This window comes from Entelurus aequoreus, linkage group LG25, assembly GCF_033978785.1.
Source record: "Entelurus aequoreus isolate RoL-2023_Sb linkage group LG25, RoL_Eaeq_v1.1, whole genome shotgun sequence".
Taxonomy (NCBI): Eukaryota; Metazoa; Chordata; class Actinopteri; order Syngnathiformes; family Syngnathidae; genus Entelurus; species Entelurus aequoreus.
This window is the reverse complement of record NC_084755.1, coordinates 25,570,839-25,589,520: the sequence shown is the minus strand read 5'-3', so window position 1 is coordinate 25,589,520 and position 18,682 is coordinate 25,570,839. Positions and strand designations below refer to the sequence as shown.

Sequence of the window (18,682 nt, the reverse complement as noted above, 5' to 3'; positions counted from 1 at the left end):
TTTTCTTAGCTGAGTCCCCCTGTTATACATGCGTTGCTGACGTTCCTGGGCACGGAGCAAATTCTCGCGTGACAAGTGCCCCACCGTGTGGAGTTTTGCTTGCATGTCCATGACGTATTGAATTTCGTTTTTGCTGGAGCTTGGACCCTCTTCCCAGCTTTCCTTAATGACATCCAAAACCCCGCGCGGCTTCCTGCCGTATAATAGCTCAAAAGGCGCAAAACCTGTGGAGGCCTGAGGTACCTCCTGCATTGCAAACAGTAGGCGATCCAGCCATTTATCCCAATTTGGTTTGTCCTCGTGCGTAAACTTACGGATCATGGTTTTCAGCGTCTTATTTAGCCGCTCCACCAGCCCGTCAGTTTGGGGGTGGTATCAATGGTGCGGATCGCTTTAATACCCAATAATCCGTATCGTTCCTTTATCATGCGTGATATAAAGGATGTGCCCTGGTCAGTCAGAATCTCTTTCGGGATTCCAACTCAGGAGTTGACCTGAAACAGTGCCTGCGCAGAGATGGAGCGCATTGGCACTGCTTCGGGATAGCGCGTTGCGTAATCCAACAGGACTAGCGCAAAACGATATCTCTGTGTGCTCGGGTGGAATGGTCTGGTGAGGTCAATACCAATTCTTTCAAAGGGGACCTCTATGAGCGGCAATGGGCGCAAGGGCGCCTTGGGGGTGGCCGCCGGGTTCACCAGCTGGCAGTCCGGGCAGGCAGCACACCAGCGGCGCACGTCTGCCCGGATGCCCGGCCAATAGAATCGGACCATGACCCGATTGAGTGTTTTATCATACCCCATGTGGCCGGCCATGGGATTGAGGTGCGCCGCCTGGAAAACCATTTCCCGGTGGCGTTTCGGCACCAACAATTGGGTGGTTTCCTCTCATGTTTGAGTGTCACGGCTCACCCAGTATAATCTATCTCTAATAATTGAAAAATAAGGGAATACCCGCGCTGTTCCCGGGCGCACCAGCTGACCGTCAATGTAAGTCATGTCACGATCGGGGGGTCGCAGCTTGCTGCGCGGTTGTTCTCCCAATGCAAAGGAACGGCTCCGGACGAAGGCGTAAGGTAGGAAGTGATTTATTTATCATAAATCATCCAATAAACAAAAACAACAGGGATGCGTGCAGAGCGCACGGGAAGTTAAGGAACTATTACTTAGCATAGGCAAAAGACAAGGAACACTAGAACTCAAAAACTCACGTGACAAGTGCATGGAGCAAACACAATGAGAGCAGGACGAGTGACTGGCAAAGGCAACTTAAATAATGCCTCTGATTAGCGCTCGGGAAGCAGGTGAGCGGGCGAGCACTAATCAGAGACAGGTGCACACAAAGAGTGACCATGACAACCAAAACAAACTCACAGGAGCACAACAAATAACAAAAGGAGTCCAAAATTAACAGAAAACACAAAAACATGATCCGGACCATGGATCATGACAAGTCACCTGGTCCCAGGCCTCGCGCAGGGTTTCATCTCGGGACTGCTCGAGGGGGAAGTCCTCCGTAGGGTGCCAGTGGGGGCCTGGGGGGGCTTCCCGCGAAAAAAACTTATTTTTTTAACGGGAAAAACACAAAAACATGCAATATTTTACCCCCCCAAAAAATGTCAAAGTGGAATTTGTGATGTGAAGTAACTGGAAACTTCATTAGGTCAATAATTCATAACAACATTGATTTTGACTTATTACAGTTTTTTCCATTTTCTTACACACAATTTTACTATCTGTGTGTCTTTTTTCAAAAGAATTTACACACTTTTCCAAACACAACATGCAATTTTCTTAAATGCTAGATTATTTGCAAAATGACACACTTCGGTCAAAACATATGCCCATTCATCAAAATAAAGCAAGCATTTGTAAAAATGCAGTTTTATTTTCATCTCACTCACACAGACTTCAAATGATAAGACACTATTGTCTTATCATTTGATAAGTGGTTTTGCTTACTGTGTTTAGACTTTGTTAACTCTGTCAAAATTTAAAATTTAGTGTTTAAGGAATTGGAAAAAACTGTAAAGTCAAAAACCTAGTCAAGTGTTTTCCAAATGAATGCAGTAATTTTGTGTAAACATACCAAGTGTGTGTATTTGGGGTGGCGACGTTTGGTCTAGTACAGGGTCGTGTGTATGGTTATTTGGTGCAAAGCCCCTGAAAATAGGTACTCTGGTAGAGAATTTTAAAACCCCAGTTAAATTATAAAATGTGTTAATGTTCTCTTATTCCCAAATCAACATTTTATTTGGATGGCCCTGCAACTCCTCAGTGTTTTAATGATTCAGTTGTTTCCAAACAAACACGTCCATAAAGCTTTTAAACAATGTGTTTTGGTAATAAATGTGCATTCTTCTGGTTCAGAAATCAAGTAGAAAAACAGGAAGAAGGCAAATCTGCTATAAAGAGACGGTCCGGAGTTATAGAGCAGATTAAAAAAAGTTTTAAAAAAAATGTACACTCTGAAAAAGGTGATCAACTTGTGTTTGATGACAAAGGAAGGAGATAGGTGGCCAGAGGGCGATACTTAGTTTAGCAAAGAAGAGGGAGTATGTGTGTGACAGCATGTCAGTTATACAGGGCCACATTTTTTATAACCACAGCCTTGCAAGAACGTGTCTAAATACTCTGCATAGTTCATGTCCTGAATGAAGAACTAAGGAGGAGCTGTGGAACATATCCAACTACAAGTCTGGTTTCTAATTTCTAATGAATTAGTTAGAAAATAAGTCAGTTCCAATTCTATTATTTGAAGGTCTAATTAGTGGCTTCCATTTAATAGGATTGCATATTACAGATATTTGTCCAAACTAGGGCTGTCAAAAACAACGAGTTTACTCATGTGAATGATCACAAAAAATATAGCATTATTAATGTATAGTTGCAGATTAATCACATATTTATTTAGATTTTTCATTTTTTTAACATTAATTTTTGTGAGCTCCTTTACCTTAACCTAATTGTTACCTGTCAGGTGGCTTGGATCCTTATTAGGTCATGATCAGGTCAGTATACACATTCAACATTTGGGCTTCAATTTGTGCAATCCCTGCAGGCACAAGAAAAACGTTGATTATACGTACATGTCCTTTAAAACTGACTTTGAAACAATGTTGCAAAATAGTTGGATTTGTAAGTTGAGACGACATTAATGTCCCAACGTTGGATCCATGATGTTGGTTGGGAAATGACCAGATTTCAATGGTCAAATCAACGTTAGAACCCAATATTGATTAAACGTTGTCAAAAAGCATGTTGTTTCAACGTTGTATTTGTGTTGTAGAATATTGGTTGGGAAATGACCAAATTTCAATGTCAAATTAACGTCATAACCTGACTTTGAATAAACATTGTCAAAAAGCATGTTGTTTCAACGTTATGTTTGTGTTGTAGAATATTGGTTGGGAAATCAAATCAAATCAAATCAACTTTATTTATAAAGCACATTTAAAATTTACCACAGGGGTAGCCAAAGTTCTGTACAATGGGCAGGTTAAAAGATCATACGAGTACCGAGCAAACACAACACAACACAAACAGAACACAATAAAAAATAAATAAATAAAATAGAATAAATAAAACATAAAAACACAAAACCAGGTTCACAGCAGGTGTATTATGGGGCGCCATTCCAGGATGGATATCACTCAATGTTAAAAGCCATGGAATAAAAGTATGTTTTTAAGAGAGATTTAAAAACAGGAAGAGAGGAGGCTTGTCTAACACTCAGAGGTAGGTCGTTCCAGAGCTTGGGAGCAGCAGCGGCGAAAGCTCTGTCACCTCTAAGCTTCAGCCTTGTGTCAGGGACCGTTAGTAGCAGCTGATCGGCTGATCTTAGGGATCGGGTGGAGCAGTAAGGCTGAAGGAGGTCGGAGAGATATGTTGGCGCGAGGTTGTTTAGACATTTAAAAACAAATAAAAGGAGTTTAAAGTTGATTCGGTAACGCACAGGGAGCCAGTGAAGGGAGGCTAATATAGGGGTGATGTGCTCACGTCTGCGGGTCTGTGTTAGCAGACGAGCAGCAGAGTTGTGCACGAGCTGCAGGCGGGCGAGGGAGGCCTGGCTAATGCCTACATACATGAAATGACCAAATTTCAATGTCAATTCAACATCACAACCCAACATTGAATACATGTTATCAAAAAGCATGTTGTTTCAACGATGTATTTGTGTTGGATAATATTGGTTGGGAAATGACCAAAATTCAATGGTCAAATCAATGTCACAACTTGACATTGAATAAACGTTGTTAAAACGCATGTTGTTTCAATATTGTATTTGTGTTGTAGAATATTGGTTGGAAAATGACCAAAATTCAATGGTCAAATCAACGTCAGAACCTGACATTGAATAAGCGTTGTTAAAAAGCATGTTGTTTCAACGTTGTATTTGTGTTGTACAATATTGGTTGGGAAATGACCAAATTTCAATGTCAAATCAAAGTCACAACCTGACATTGAATAAATATTGTCAAAAGGCATGTTGTTTCAACGTTGTATTTGTATTTTAGAATATCCATCCATGCATTTTCTACCGCTTGGCCCTCTCGGTTGGGAAATTACCAAAATTCAATGGTCAAATCAATGTCAGAACCCAACATTGATTAAACGTCGCCAAGGAGCATGTTGTTTCAACGTCATGTTTGAATTGCTCAACGCCAAGACCTAATTCAACAAGTTGTCAACGTTGTTTCAATGTCATGTGCCTGCTGGGTTGCTGCACCGTGTTGGGGACATTCATGAGTGAAGTTGTCTGAGGCTTTGTCTGAGGCGACATGTCAATATTTGCCTGTACTTATTTGACTGATGCATGTTTTTTTTTTCTAGTTAATTTTTTATATGTACTTTTTGTGGGTTACTTATTTGGGGGAAAATAATATATGACATGTATTTAATTGTATTTCTGGACTGTATATGTCAAAAACTCAAACAAATGTTTTTAAAAAAAAATGCTTCAAAATAAACCTAGACTGAACCTACCTTAATAGTAATAATATTTTTAAATAATTTGGATTAAACATTCTGACGATAAAATTGCATTTGTGAGTAAATATTAAGGTCTTTTTTTAGGTTGATAGAAATTATGTAAACAAGTAATGTATTGTGATTAATCACGATTAATCTAAATTGAAAACTGTGATTAATCTGATTAAAAAATGAAAAATGAGCCCATACACTTGTGATCATCAGGTTACTATCAGGCTTCATTATAAGGCTGTTGGTCAACTAGAGCCATCCAGTGGCGCTTCTAGGAAGTCATGATGTGTCAAACTTTTCGGAACAGATGCACATTTTAAGGATGTTTAGGAAACTAAAATAATGTTGTTTTTCGCTGCAATTTGACACACAGGCCCAAAATACTTTAAAATTCTCCTATAAGTCTGCTTCAATTAGGGCAGCTCTAAATAATAATATTGGAATTTTTACTCAACATTTCAATCATAAATGACATTATTAACTGTGCTGCCTTGTTATTGTAATATTTATCCTATTTTCGACAGGCTGACCCCCAAAAAAATAATCCGTTTCTATGGAAACGGTCTTAATACGGAAGCTCGCGAGGCCAGCCGGAGGTGAGACAGCCGCGAAGAGGAGGCCATGGCAGCCTGACTGACGTGGAAAAGTGTCCAGAGTCCGCTCCTAACTTTTTAGGGAAAGTCTTGAGAGCAACCTTGTCGCCTCCTCACTATAGCCGAAGCCGGTGGTTGGACGGGTAAACCAAAAACATTAATAAAAAAAAAGAAGAATGAATCTGGACAAAGCCGAGCTGTGTGATTCCCTTCTAACATGGGTAAGTTTGATGTTAGCCACCTAGTGTGGTTAGCTGCTAAACAGGTGGCCGCACACGGCGTTAAACCAATGACGTCATGTCAGCGACGTCATGCGTTTTCTTTGCTTCTCGCGAAAATACAGACGTCTTATTCCTAATGATCCTTTTCGTGAACAGGTGTGAAAGTTGAGCGTGTTTATGCTAGCAGCGCTAACCACCACAAGAGCTAGCTGATTAAGTGAGCTGTTGTGTTTACCCTGCTGTCTTATTTGTAACTCGCCTGCACCGTCCCTAATCAAAAAGAAAGTCCAATAGTATGTGTTCAGGTGAGAGTTTTTTGATTGGTCAAATCAACGTCACAACCTGACATTGAATTAACGTTGTCAAAAAAACATGTTTCAACGTAGTATTTGTGTCGTAGAATATTGGTTTGAAAACGACCAAATTTCAATGTCAAATCAACGTCACAACCTGACATTGATTAAACGTTGTCAAAAAGCATGTTGTTTCAATGTTGTATTTATGATGTAGAATATCGGTTGGGAAATGACCAAAATTCAATGGTCAAATCAATGTCACAACTTGACATTGAATAAACGTTGTCAAAAAGCATGTTGTTTGAACGTTGTATTTGTGTTGTAGAATATTGGTTGGGAATTGACCAAATTTCAATGTCAAATCAACATCACAACCCAACATGGAATAAACGTTGTCAAAAAGCATGTTGTTTCAATGTTGTATTTGTGTTGTAGAATATCCATCCATGCGTTTTCTACCGCTTGGTCCTCTCGGTTGGGAAATGACAAAAATTCAAAGGTCAAATCAACGTCAGAACCCAACATTGATTAAACGTCGCCAAGGAGCATGTTGTTTCAACGTTATGTTTGAATTGCTCAACCCCAAAACCTAATTCAACAAGTTGTCAACGTTTCAATAAATTCAATGTCTTTTGCCTGCTGGGTTGCTGCACCGTGTTGGAGACATTCATGAGTGAAGTTGTCTGAGGCTTCATGTCAATATTTGCCTGTACTTATTTGACTGATGCATGTTTTTTTTTCTAGTTAATTTTTCATATATACTTTTCTTAAAGGCCTACTGAAACCCACTACTACCGACCACGCAGTCTGATAGTTTATATATCAATGATGAAATCTTAACATTGCAACACATGCCAATACAGCCGGGTTAACTTATAAAGTGCAATTTTAAATTTCCCGCTAAACTTCCGGTTGAAAACTCATTTGGATATGACGTATGCGCGTGACGTAGCCAGTAGAACAGAGGTATGGCTCCCCCATTGAGGCCAATACAAAAAGCTCTGTTTTCATTTCATAATTCCACAGTATTCTGGACATCTGTGTTGGTGAATCTTTTGCAATTTGTTTAATGAACAATGGAGATTGCAAAGAAGAAAGTTGTAGGTGGGATCGGTGTATTAGCGGCTGGCTGTAGCAACACAACAAGGAGCACTTACTTGGATAGCAGCGCGCTAGCCGATGCTAGCCGCCAACCGCATCTGTGATAGTGTGAAGTCCTTCGTCGTGCCGTCGATCGCTGGAACGCAGGTGAGCACGGGTGTTGATGAGCAGATGAGGGCTGGCTGGCGTAGGTGGAGCGCTAATGTTTTTATCATAGCTGTGTGAGGTCCAGTTGCTAAGTTAGCTTCAGCGTCGTTAGCAACAGCATTGTTAAGCTTTGCCAGGCTGAGAATTATTAACCGTGTAGTTACATGTCCATGGTTTAATAGTATTGTTGATCTTCTGTCTATCCTTCCAGTCAGGTATTTATTTATTTTGTTTCTATCTGCATTTGAGCCAGATGCTATCACGTTAGCTCAGTAGGTAAAGAGCTTCGCCGATGTATTGTCGTGGAGATAAAAGTCACTGTGAATGTCCATTTCGCGTTCTCGACTCTCATTTTCAAGAGGATATAGTATCCGAGGTGGTTTGAAATACAAATCCGTGATCCACAATAGAAAAAGGAGAGAGTGTGGAATCCAATGAGCCAGCTTGTACCTAAGTTACGGTCAGAGCGAAAAAAGATATGTCTTTCACTGCATTCTAGTCCGTCACTCTAATGTTCCTCATCCACGAATCTTTCATCCTTGCTCAAATTAATGGGGTAATCGTCGCTTTCTCGGTCCGAATCGCTCTAGCTGCGTTGAAAACAATAGGAAAATATGAGGAGGTGAACAACTGACTACGTCACGCTACTTCCGGTAGGGGCAAGGCTTTTTTTTATCAGAGACCAAAAGTTGCAAACTTTATCGTCGTTGTTCTTTACTAAATCCTTTCAGCAAAAATATGGCAATATCGCAAAATGATCAAGTATGACACATAGAATGGATCTGCTATCCCCGTTTTAAATTAAAAAAAATTCATTTCAGTAGGCCTTTAATTTAACGTCAGCCATTGAAATGAGTGGAAATTAATTTAGTGGCTTCCCCCCGCCCTCAAAACTGCACAATTTTAACATTTAACATGCCTTTTTAAAATGACTTCTCGATAAGAAATATTTTATAAGAAACGACACCATAGAACAGTGATTCTTTAACTGTGGTAGGTACGCCAGCTGCATCTCACGTTACCCCAAATAATCACTGAATTAAAGTACAGCGTTTCATTTTCCTATAGTGAAACAGTGTTACTATTCAAACCGTGTGTAATGTTACAGTGGCCATAATATTTAAAATGATAGTTTTTAATGAATACTTAGGTCTACTATGCTACTGTATTTTAATGCCTGTCATTATGGTGGTACTTAATGAATACCTAGGTCTACTACACTACTGTATTTTAATGCCTGTCATTATGGTGGTACTTAATGAATACTTAGATCTACTACACTACTGTATTTTAATTTTGTCATTATGGTGGTACTTAATGAATACTTAGGTCTACTACACTACTGTATTTTACTGTTGTCATTATGGTGGTACTTAATGAATACTTAGGTCTACTACACTACAATATTTTATTGTTGTCATTGTGGTGGTATATAATGAATACTTAGGTCTACTATGCTACTGTATTTTAATGTTGTCATTATAGTGGTACTTGGAGATTCAAGTGTTTTTTTTTATAGTTTCATGAAATAATGTAATATTGTGCGTCATTTACCTTGGAGATCGGACGTCAGCGGTATCGCCTTCTCGGTCAAACACCATCAGCAGCTTTTCCATATTGTCATAGATTTAAAAAATTTCCATTATTTTAACGTCCTTGGCTGGCGTTATCGACTCGTTCTGCTGCAGTATGGTGCAGACTAGCAATGATACGCTCCAAATGATTCAACTACTACACGCTCGGTCATGTTCTTAATTATTTATTTATTTAATTAATTGACTATCATCCTCTTCTCAATACTGTCCTTCACTCTCACATTGTTTCCTTGCCATGCTTGGACAAACAAAGTTATGTTAATTTCTTAATGCTCGTCAGTGAGACGTATCTTGATGTGACGTTTGCTATGCCAAATAATGGCAGGGATGCTTGTGACTCAAACTTAAAACATAATAACTATTAGCCAAGAGACAGCTCTTATCCCAAAACACTCTTAAGTTGAGGTACCACTGTATGCGTAATTCTGACCAGTATCAAATGTATCTAGTGCAGCTGGTAACCAGAACAATCGTGCATTTTGTGATAAAAGCATGAAATTTGGTAGACTTATAGCCAAAGGCATTCTCAAAAGATTTGTATATGGAGCCACCATGAATTTTCAAAATGGCGCCCATGGCAGCCATCTTTCAAAATGGCTGTCAGTAACATCTGTTCGCTTATGAATGATGGATATAATATGATGTTTCAGACTTATTTACCATACATAGTACTTGGTAAATGTATTTTGGATAATCTAAATGTGTCATTAAATATTCAAGATGGCTGACATCTTCAAGATTGCAGCCATCACTTTTATGACTGTCTGATATGGGTGATCTCGGTGTCAAACCAGTATTATTTTTTATTTCCTTTTCTTTGTGCAGAATTCAAATTTGGAACTTTACAATTGGCCAGAAGCTTCCTTCTAACTCAGAAATGGTGACCACAATAGTCACACTTAGTGACCACTGGTCACCTACAACAAGATGGCAGCCATATTTCTGAAATTAAAACTATAATTTCAAGTACACTATCATCTATTTTATTGTAATTGAAATGTTACCCAATGAAAAAAAAAAATGTATATAGTTCTGACTCTCTGAAAGCTGCTACGAGAGCAAAGTGTGGCACTGGAATTCAGAGACGTGTGGTAGGTGATGCAGCCATTCCCAGGAACTGGCAAAACTTTCTTAGAGTTGACAGCAATAAGACTGAGTTGTTTGCCTTTCTCTCGGAGGCTCTGCTCAGATGGTTTGTGCAGGAGGATAAACAGCTTGTCATCACAAGTGACATGGAAGTCCTTAGCAAGCCACCTCTCCCAGATAGGACATCGATTGCTCCTTGCACGCATGAGGAAGCGGATAGTCGCATGTTATTGCACGTAGCCCATGCAGCAAGAAACGGCCACCACAAAATTATGATTCAAACAGTTGATACTGATGTTGTGGTGCTGGCTGTGGCAGTGGCTCAGACTCTACAACCAGAGGATGAGCTTTGGTTGGCTTTCAGTACTGGTAAGAATTTTTGATATTCGGCAGCCCATGAAATTGCAGCAGGGCTCGGGCCCGAGAAAGCATGTGCACTACCAGTGTTCCATGCATTGACGGGTTGTGACACTGTGTCAAGCTTTGTTGGCCATGGGAAAAAGACTGCATAGGCTGTATGGTCTGTGCTTCCAGAACTTACACATGCCCTGTTGAAAGTGTCTTCAGCCCCAGATGACATACCACAGGAGGTAATGGCCACAATTGAGAGGTTTGTTATCTTAGTCTATGACCGAACCAGCACATGTACAGAAATCAATACGGCAAGGAGGAAGTTATTTGCAAAGAGGCACAATGTGCAAACAATCCCCCCCTACAAAGGCTGCCCTTGAAGAGCATGTTAAGAGAGCTGTATACCAAGGAGGGCACGTGTGGTAGTCCTGGTGTCAACACCAGAACTACCTTCACCGTGCGAATGGGGCTGGTCAAAGTCACCTGAGGGGGACTATGAACCCTTCTGGACATGCCTACCAGATGCAGGCCAGTCAAGTTATGAACTTGTCTCATGCAAATGCAAGAAGGGTTGTGTTGGGCAGTGTAAGTGCAAAAAATCCCACTTACAGTGCACAGCCCTTTGTGTCTGTGAAGGCGAGTGTGACTAGTCTTCCCTGTGATAGACCCTAGGTTTCCCTTGCTTAACATGAGTATTTTGAGATAGAAAGAAGATTCTTAGAAATTCCAAAGTTCCCAATTCAAATTTTGCATCAAGATAAATGTATAATTAAATATAGTGATCATCCATATCTAACCTTTTGGCGGCCATTTTGAATTTTCAATGAAAATGTTCCACTATCCAAAAGACATTTACCAAGTAGTATGAATGGTAAATAAGTCTGAAATATCATATTAAATCCATCATTCATAAGAAAACAGTTGTTGCTGGCAGACATTTTGAAAAATGGCTGCCATGGGCGCCATGTTGAAAATTCATGATGGCTCCACATCCAAATCTTTTGAGAATGCCTTTGGCTATAAGTGTACCAAATTTCATGCTTTTATCACAAAATGCACAATTCCTTTTATATTTTGGAACTAACCTCTTGTACTAATCCATGTATTCTTATTTTATATACTCAAATTACATTTGTATTTCATTTTGTGTAACATGTTTCTTAAATTTTCTTTAACAATGCACATGCTATGTACTGTCAATTTTTGTTTTATCAAAGTTTTCCTTTTGCTAATTTGCTCAGCAGTTTATATAAGCAACACTTTTTTCTTCCACTGTGTAAGCTGTCCATTGCTTTAAATTGTCAATTTTCTATTCAATTGCAAAATTATGTCCCTTTAAAAACAAGAAGTGAACAAACTTAAAATGACAAAATGTTAGCCAAGAAAATATTGTCAGCATGTTAAATACATGATATGAATGAAAGATCACAAGTAATAGATATGGGAAAGGAGTGAGGGTTAAATAAGCTCTGCTTCTTCCTACTCCTTTTTGGGCATGTGGAATTGTACACATGTTGTTTTTCCGCACTTGTTAAACACGTCCCGAACAAATAAACCAGACCATGCCAATCCCCTCTGAGATGATCACCTTTAATATAGAAAGTATAAACACAAACAAAAGCAGCGGTTCTTTTATTTCCTTAGTAGTCACAATATTTTGTTATTGCAAATGTTGTTTAAACCAATGTTTAGGTGTGTACACTTGCAGATAGTCAGGTGTGAGATTTGGTCAGTGTGTTTGAAATGTATAAAAAGTAGGGCTGTCAAAATTCATACAAGGATAACGCGTTAACTAAACTATAAGTTTCTTTACCGCTGGTCATTTTTTTTAACGCGCATGCGTCCTGGCTCCATTTTGACCCTCTGCCTATTCCATAGCATGGGGAAATACTGTATAATGGTGTTCAGTTCCTGTTGAGCCACAAGCTCGAAAATAGCTAGCAGAAATGCACGAAGAAAGGCCGACATTATGGAAATCTCCGATCCAAAGACCATACCAATCACATACTTATGGCTTCACAATAAAAGCACTACACGTCACATCCGGTCTAACTAAAAATCATTTTACATTACGATCATGCTTTGTCAAAGATGTTTTGTAAAGCAATCTGTGATATTTCTACCTAAATTAATGTTTTCTGGCAGATTGAAATAAAATGTATGTATATTATTTTATAACCTGTTCTGGTCTGTAGTTACAGAATGTTTAGCAGGCTGAATATTACATGTTATTAATAAATAGAGAAGATTAAAACATTGAAGACCATTAACTTGTAGTACATGGGAAGTACAGAATACCAAAAGCATTTATTCAGGTGGATATCACATTTTACATTACTAAACATCTTTGAAAATCAAAGCATGATCGTAATAATCCACCCTTTGTGTTATCAATGTGTGAAACTGCTATCTAAACATGGTGTAGCTCTTCCCCTCTGATTGCAAGTGCTCCTACAGCAGGAATACAAATTCTGTAATTCTACAAATCTGGTAAAAAACCATAGCACTGCAAGCATTTTTTTTTTAATTTTCTTCAAAGCGTGTTTGTCTACATTGTGTTGAGCCGTTTAAGAAACATTTAATTAAAGCGAACTAATTGTCCAGTAAGGTAATAAAAACCTGAAAATTATCTGTTTAGGGTACACTTATTAATGACAAAAAATGTTATTCATCAGTGATTAATTTGAGTTAGCTATGAACAAAGTGCAATTAATCTTGATTAAATATTTGAATCGTTTGACATCCCTAATAAAAAGCTATTGCTGTATGTCTTAATGTTTGCATGCCACTTGTTCACAGTTGCAGACATTTCAGGCGCCATCATGCAACTGCAAGCAAGACCTAACAAGTGGAGTGGCCATCGCACACGTCTTAAACATGATGTAAGGCATCCTCAATGTATATTTGTCCAAATGTAGTCATGGTCTTCACAAGCACATATTAAGCCACTAGTTTATTATGGGTGAATTCATAATCAATGTTTTTGTACCCATGCTTATACAAGGAAAACCACATGAATATGCCTCAATACGATTATATTGAACTGTTTTATATTGTTGTCATGTTTTATTTAATGTGATGCTCTCAACATCAACAGAGACCCTTCTTGGTTTAATGAGACATGGTTGGGCAGGATCAAGGAGGAGAGCGAAGACAACTGGCGCCTGAAGGCAAGGACTTATTACACTAGTAATAACATATTTGCCTTATTTAAAACATTGTTTTGCTCTTTTTAGGTCAGCAACTTGAAAAAGATTCTCAAGAGCATGCTGGAGTATTACCATGAAGTAAGGGGTATTTTGCTTACTTTCACAAGCATTGTTTTTCCCAAAAGTAATACACTGGCTGGACAAAAGTATTGGGATGTCTAGACTACCCAGCTAGCGTGTTTTTCTTTAATGGTGACACAAGCAAAACGATTCTGTGATTAGCTATATTTAAAACTTATTTTGAGAATATATACGTGAAATTGGGGCTGAAACAATGAGTTTGATTTTGCATTATTGGATGTGACCCATAAAATTGTAGATGATGCTGTAAGAAAATAATAAGGTACATAATAATGTAAGAGGAATAATGATGTGGGAGAGACAAGACAGAAGTTGGTAAAAAAGGGAAAAGTAATACAAACATGTTCAGAAATACTAATTATTTTAATTTTTGTATTAATTGTGTTTATTTATTTTACCAACAAGACTGTGAAAAATGTGAGGGGTTCGCAGCAGCATCCGCTGCTTATTGAGAAGAAGAGTGATACATGCTTTCATGTCAGTCTATTAAAGTCCCCGATAACACAAAAAAGTTGCAGATTGGTCGCGAGTTGCTTTTTTTTAATTTTTTTTTTTTAAGTATGTATAGGGTTTGAATACTCGCTAAATTGTGCAAAAAAGTTTCTAAGTTAGCAAGGGCTGGTTATCATGGCCAATTCCCCAAATCAATTTTATTCCAATGTATAAAGTTCTAAATTAATTTATCACGCTTTGATCTACACTTAAATATTGCAAATGTCTCGAATCCGTCAAAAAGCACAAATGTACTTTTTTTTTATCTTCACCATAAACAACTTTGGACAGGTAAAATGTTCTCAAAAGTGCAATTGTAAATTAGGAAAAATGACAAGTGAAAGTGTAATCGTATTCTAGCTAGGTATGTAACGATAAATATCAATGACAAGTGCGGTAAAACACCCAAAGGTTAGCATTACCATTTTAATTTAGAATGATCGTGATTGATAAATGCATTTTGATAAACTCACGGACTGACTGGTGCCAGCTCGCTAGCTTAAATGTTAATTTGAAAACAAGAGTCAGTAATGTCTTTCACCATTAAGAACGACTCATCCCAATCTAAACTTATATAAACACATTGCTTTCTGAGCAACTAAGATATTCAATTGTGAACATTGAACCTACAAGCTGCACTCTCTTTGCGCAGAGCGATCGTCCTATACTCAGAGGAATATGACACGGAGGGGTTTTTACGGTGCGTTCAAGGACCGCTGGACAAAGTAGGACGCCAGAACACCCGCCAGAAATAATAAATAGATTTTATTTGTTACAAAATGTTCATTTAAATATATCTGAAAGTGCTACAATACAAACCAATATTTAAAACAGTAAAAGCTTAGCCATGAAAACAGATAAAATACTAGGACTAAAACACATAAACACTAAAACATAAACCATAAGAAACATTAAACATGCAAAATAGTGGGTTTTCGAACGGTCTGTATATTTTAATCATTAAAAAAAAAAAAATTTGTCAAAGTATTTCAGTGTATGACTAAGTACTTTTTGATCACATTCAACAATACTGTGATAATTGTCATCATTTTGGACACGATAACCGTGAAAGTACATTTTCATATCGTTACATCCCCAATTGCAACATCGATATTACGCAGTGTGACTCGTTATTGCAAATTTGAAAAGGTGTCTATTAACCCAGCCATAAAGTTGGTAACACTCATCCTGAAAGAGCAAGAGCCAAATCTATTTGTGGTGGTCCAAATGTATAGCTATTACAGCTATGATTGTTTGTTTTGTGCTGGTTATATAAATTGGCGCCACTAGTTTATAAAGATAAATATTTATACAAAATGGCCTCCTGGAGTGCTTTCTAAAAAAAAATCTGATTATTATTCTGAGCTCTGTCCTAAGACTGTCTGTCGTTTTTCACTGATGACTAATCATCTTACCGGCAATGTCTCTTTTAACCGTTTCGATAACAGATACTGGGTCACCAGGTCTCAGATGAGCATTTGCCAGATGTGACCCTCATCGGTGAAATGGGGGATGTCACTGAGCTGGGCAAGCTGGTGCAACTCGTATTGGGCTGCGCTGTCAGTTGTGAGAAGAAACAAGGTAAACACCGCAAAAAATCTTCTGGGGAAAAAAAAACCCAAGATAAGCTAGAGGTCCTATCACATGATTCCTGTTTGGTAACAGTCCTTGTTTGATGATTGCAAGCCGACTGTCTGATTTAGGAACAATTGACAGATTATGCTTTGCAAAGAGGCTCAAAATAATCAGGTCACACTTTTTAAACATTACCTTAGATGCGGTGCTTGGTTTCCTATCCGGATCGCATTTGTAGCTAATCTGTTCTTTTGGCTGCATTCATCAATCTCTGTTGTCTTTTCTTGAACACAGAGCAAATCCAGCAGATAATGACACTTGAGGAATCCGTCCAGCATGTCGTCATGACAGCCATTCAGGAGGTAAGAGAGCTTCGTGTCGATCCTCTCTCTGTTGATACTCTTTGGTTGATAAAAAAAAATCCCTGATAATCTTTATATAGAAGTGAATGCTAGAAACCATTATTTTGAGTTTGTGGTTTGTTTGTAAACACATGCACATTGGCCAAAACCTTAGGCACACAGCTGAATGAGAGCCAATACAAGCTGTATCCTAAATCCTTCTTTACAAAGATAGACATATTAATCAAATGTTGTTTATTATAGTGGTTGTAGTTTGGTTTAGAGCTACGCTGCAGCGCAATGACTCTGTATCAAAATCTAATGACTATTTGTTGTATGTAGCTCTTGTATTGAATCTGTTAGATTCCAAATGACGTATCATACAGTATGACATTGCTTCTCAATTATTTTTTGTTAGGAAGAAAAAAACTTTTTGCACGACCCCACTCACCGCAGCGACGTTTAATAGTATCATTTGTCTATAGCATTGTTATAAGTACGCCTCTGCATAACAATGTATCCTTACTAATGTTAAATAAAAGAAATATAGATCACCTTAAAATAAAGAAAACTTTATTTAGATTGTTTTTAAGTCTATAAAACTATTTAAAGTGCATCAATTTGACTGAAAAAAACCCAAAACATCTTTATTTAAACTATAAACATATTTTGACCGTTTTGAACCATTTGATACTAAAAAATAAAATTAATTAAACTCAATAAATAATGATACATTCAAATTTATCAGCAACATTCACTCAGTAGCACAATATATAAAACACTTTAAAAATGAATAAACAATTTGTGCAGATTTTTTCTTTTAAATCAAAATGAGAAAGTCAGGATTGATTGCTACAACGGGCATGTTTTGTAGTGCACAGCTTTTTCAAAGCGGGTTTGACACATGATGCTCATAAAGCATGTTCCCCTGGCGTCGCGCCCGCCCCACTTTTTGAGAAGAACTGCTGTATGGTTAAGTCATTTTAAGATTTTGTGTGACTTTGCGGATTGGTATTCAGCTTTTATCAAGAGATCCATCGTCTGAACCAGGAAGCCCCGAGACCTACGGAGACTTTGACTACCAGGTGAGACACAGAACTAATTTCCCGCTGTTGTCCGGTTCTTCAGCCACCATCCTCCTGCGTCTTCACTTTTTATCCTTGTGTTTGCAGTCCAGGAAGTATTATTTTCTAAGTGAGGAGGCAGATGAGAAAGCGGACCTTAGTCAGCGCTGTCGTGATCTGGAACATCAGGTTAGTTTCTAAAATTGTGTTTTCCTATCTTCCATTTGTCCGAGAGGGCCATCAACTGAGTATAGGTACATTTTTTTTATTCATGTCACGATGACAGAACATCCACTTCAAGCTTTATGACAACCAAATTTGCAGCATGTAGTCGAGTGTGTGTGTGTGTGTGTGTGTGTGTCTGCAGTTGTTGTGTTCTGGGCCTTATTGACCAGGGTGCCTGAGTTTGATTTCTTATCATTGTGTGTTGTGTAACCCCGGCTTGTTTTTGCTTCACCCACATTTTTCCAAGTTACATTTATTGTCAGCTGTTGCATAACATCAAGAAAAAAAACTGACACGTTGACTTTGGATGAAGATGCAGCCAACTCTAATTGGCAGCGCTCACGACCCACCTGTTTGTTTACTTACATAGCCCACGCTTTGGGCATTAGTCACTTGTGTTGTTTGGAAAGCTATTTGCTGATGGTGGTCCTGTGCTAAAGCATGCAATCTGTCCTTAAAGTGCAGTGTAGAGTTGTGCTGCTTTCACACAAGATGTACAGCAGGTAAGTAGCCACGCCCCCTTAAAAAAAAGAAAAAAATTGCATCACTGTCTTGTCTAACTGACCCCTCTTGCTCGGCCTGACTTCATACTGCTCACAATTCTCATGTCAAACTCCCCTTTCTTGGTCTAAGTCATTTTTGTTCTAAATGTCAGTATCAGTCACGCTCCATGCATATTCATTTACTTGTATCATGGAGACCTTGTTATCGAGCCCAAGGCTAAGGTTAACAGCTTCACTATTGAGACCGTTCCAACACCCTGGAAACATTTTATAGCAGCTGACAATGTCTTGAGGAGTGAGCATGGAAAATGAGAACATAGCATGTGTTCACTGTCTGCTATACACAATGTGGTTTTTTTTCTCCATCATGTGCTTGTACAGTTCCGGTTATTTTCACAAGAACGCCCGTCTTATGCCTGCATTCTCAATAATGCTCACTTCCTTTCCAATGCATCTTCCAGCATTTGTAGTCGTGGCCAGCGTTTCTCTTAAGTTCCTTTCTGTTTTCCCACCCAGTTGTCGGTGGCTCTGGAGGAAAAGTTGTCTCTGCAGAACGAGACTCGTTCTTTGAAAGAAAAGCTGAGCAGGTGTGACTACTTGGACGCCTCCAACACTGCCATCACCGGCAAAAAGCTGCTGCTGCTGCAGAGTCAGATGGAACAGCTCCAGGAGGAGAATTACAGGTAACAGCGGTACAGAATCCAGGAACGTACTGCTGCACTTGGGATCATAATGTGCTCAGATTCACTTTGAATGGCTTTTATGTCTTTGAGTTCTTAGTTTTTAGGGCATCATAAAGAAAGACAAAACTGTTTTGCTT

General features: G+C 38.6%; 1 protein-coding gene across 1 annotated transcript in view; it reads left to right on the top strand.

The window, feature by feature from the left end:
- Positions 1 to 5,559: 5,559 nt before the first annotated feature.
- The window catches only part of LOC133642777 (protein Hook homolog 2-like), a 49,598-nt gene continuing 36,475 nt past the window's right edge, over positions 5,560 to 18,682 (top strand). Inside the window, exons 1-9 of the mRNA XM_062037161.1 lie at positions 5,560 to 5,796; positions 13,172 to 13,254; positions 13,470 to 13,542; positions 13,609 to 13,659; positions 15,603 to 15,735; positions 16,024 to 16,091; positions 17,090 to 17,155; positions 17,243 to 17,323; positions 18,379 to 18,545. Coding sequence (XP_061893145.1) covers positions 5,752 to 5,796; positions 13,172 to 13,254; positions 13,470 to 13,542; positions 13,609 to 13,659; positions 15,603 to 15,735; positions 16,024 to 16,091; positions 17,090 to 17,155; positions 17,243 to 17,323; positions 18,379 to 18,545 — 767 coding nt within the window. The 5' untranslated portion in view covers positions 5,560 to 5,751. The remainder of the gene's footprint in view (positions 5,797 to 13,171; positions 13,255 to 13,469; positions 13,543 to 13,608; positions 13,660 to 15,602; positions 15,736 to 16,023; positions 16,092 to 17,089; positions 17,156 to 17,242; positions 17,324 to 18,378; positions 18,546 to 18,682) is intronic.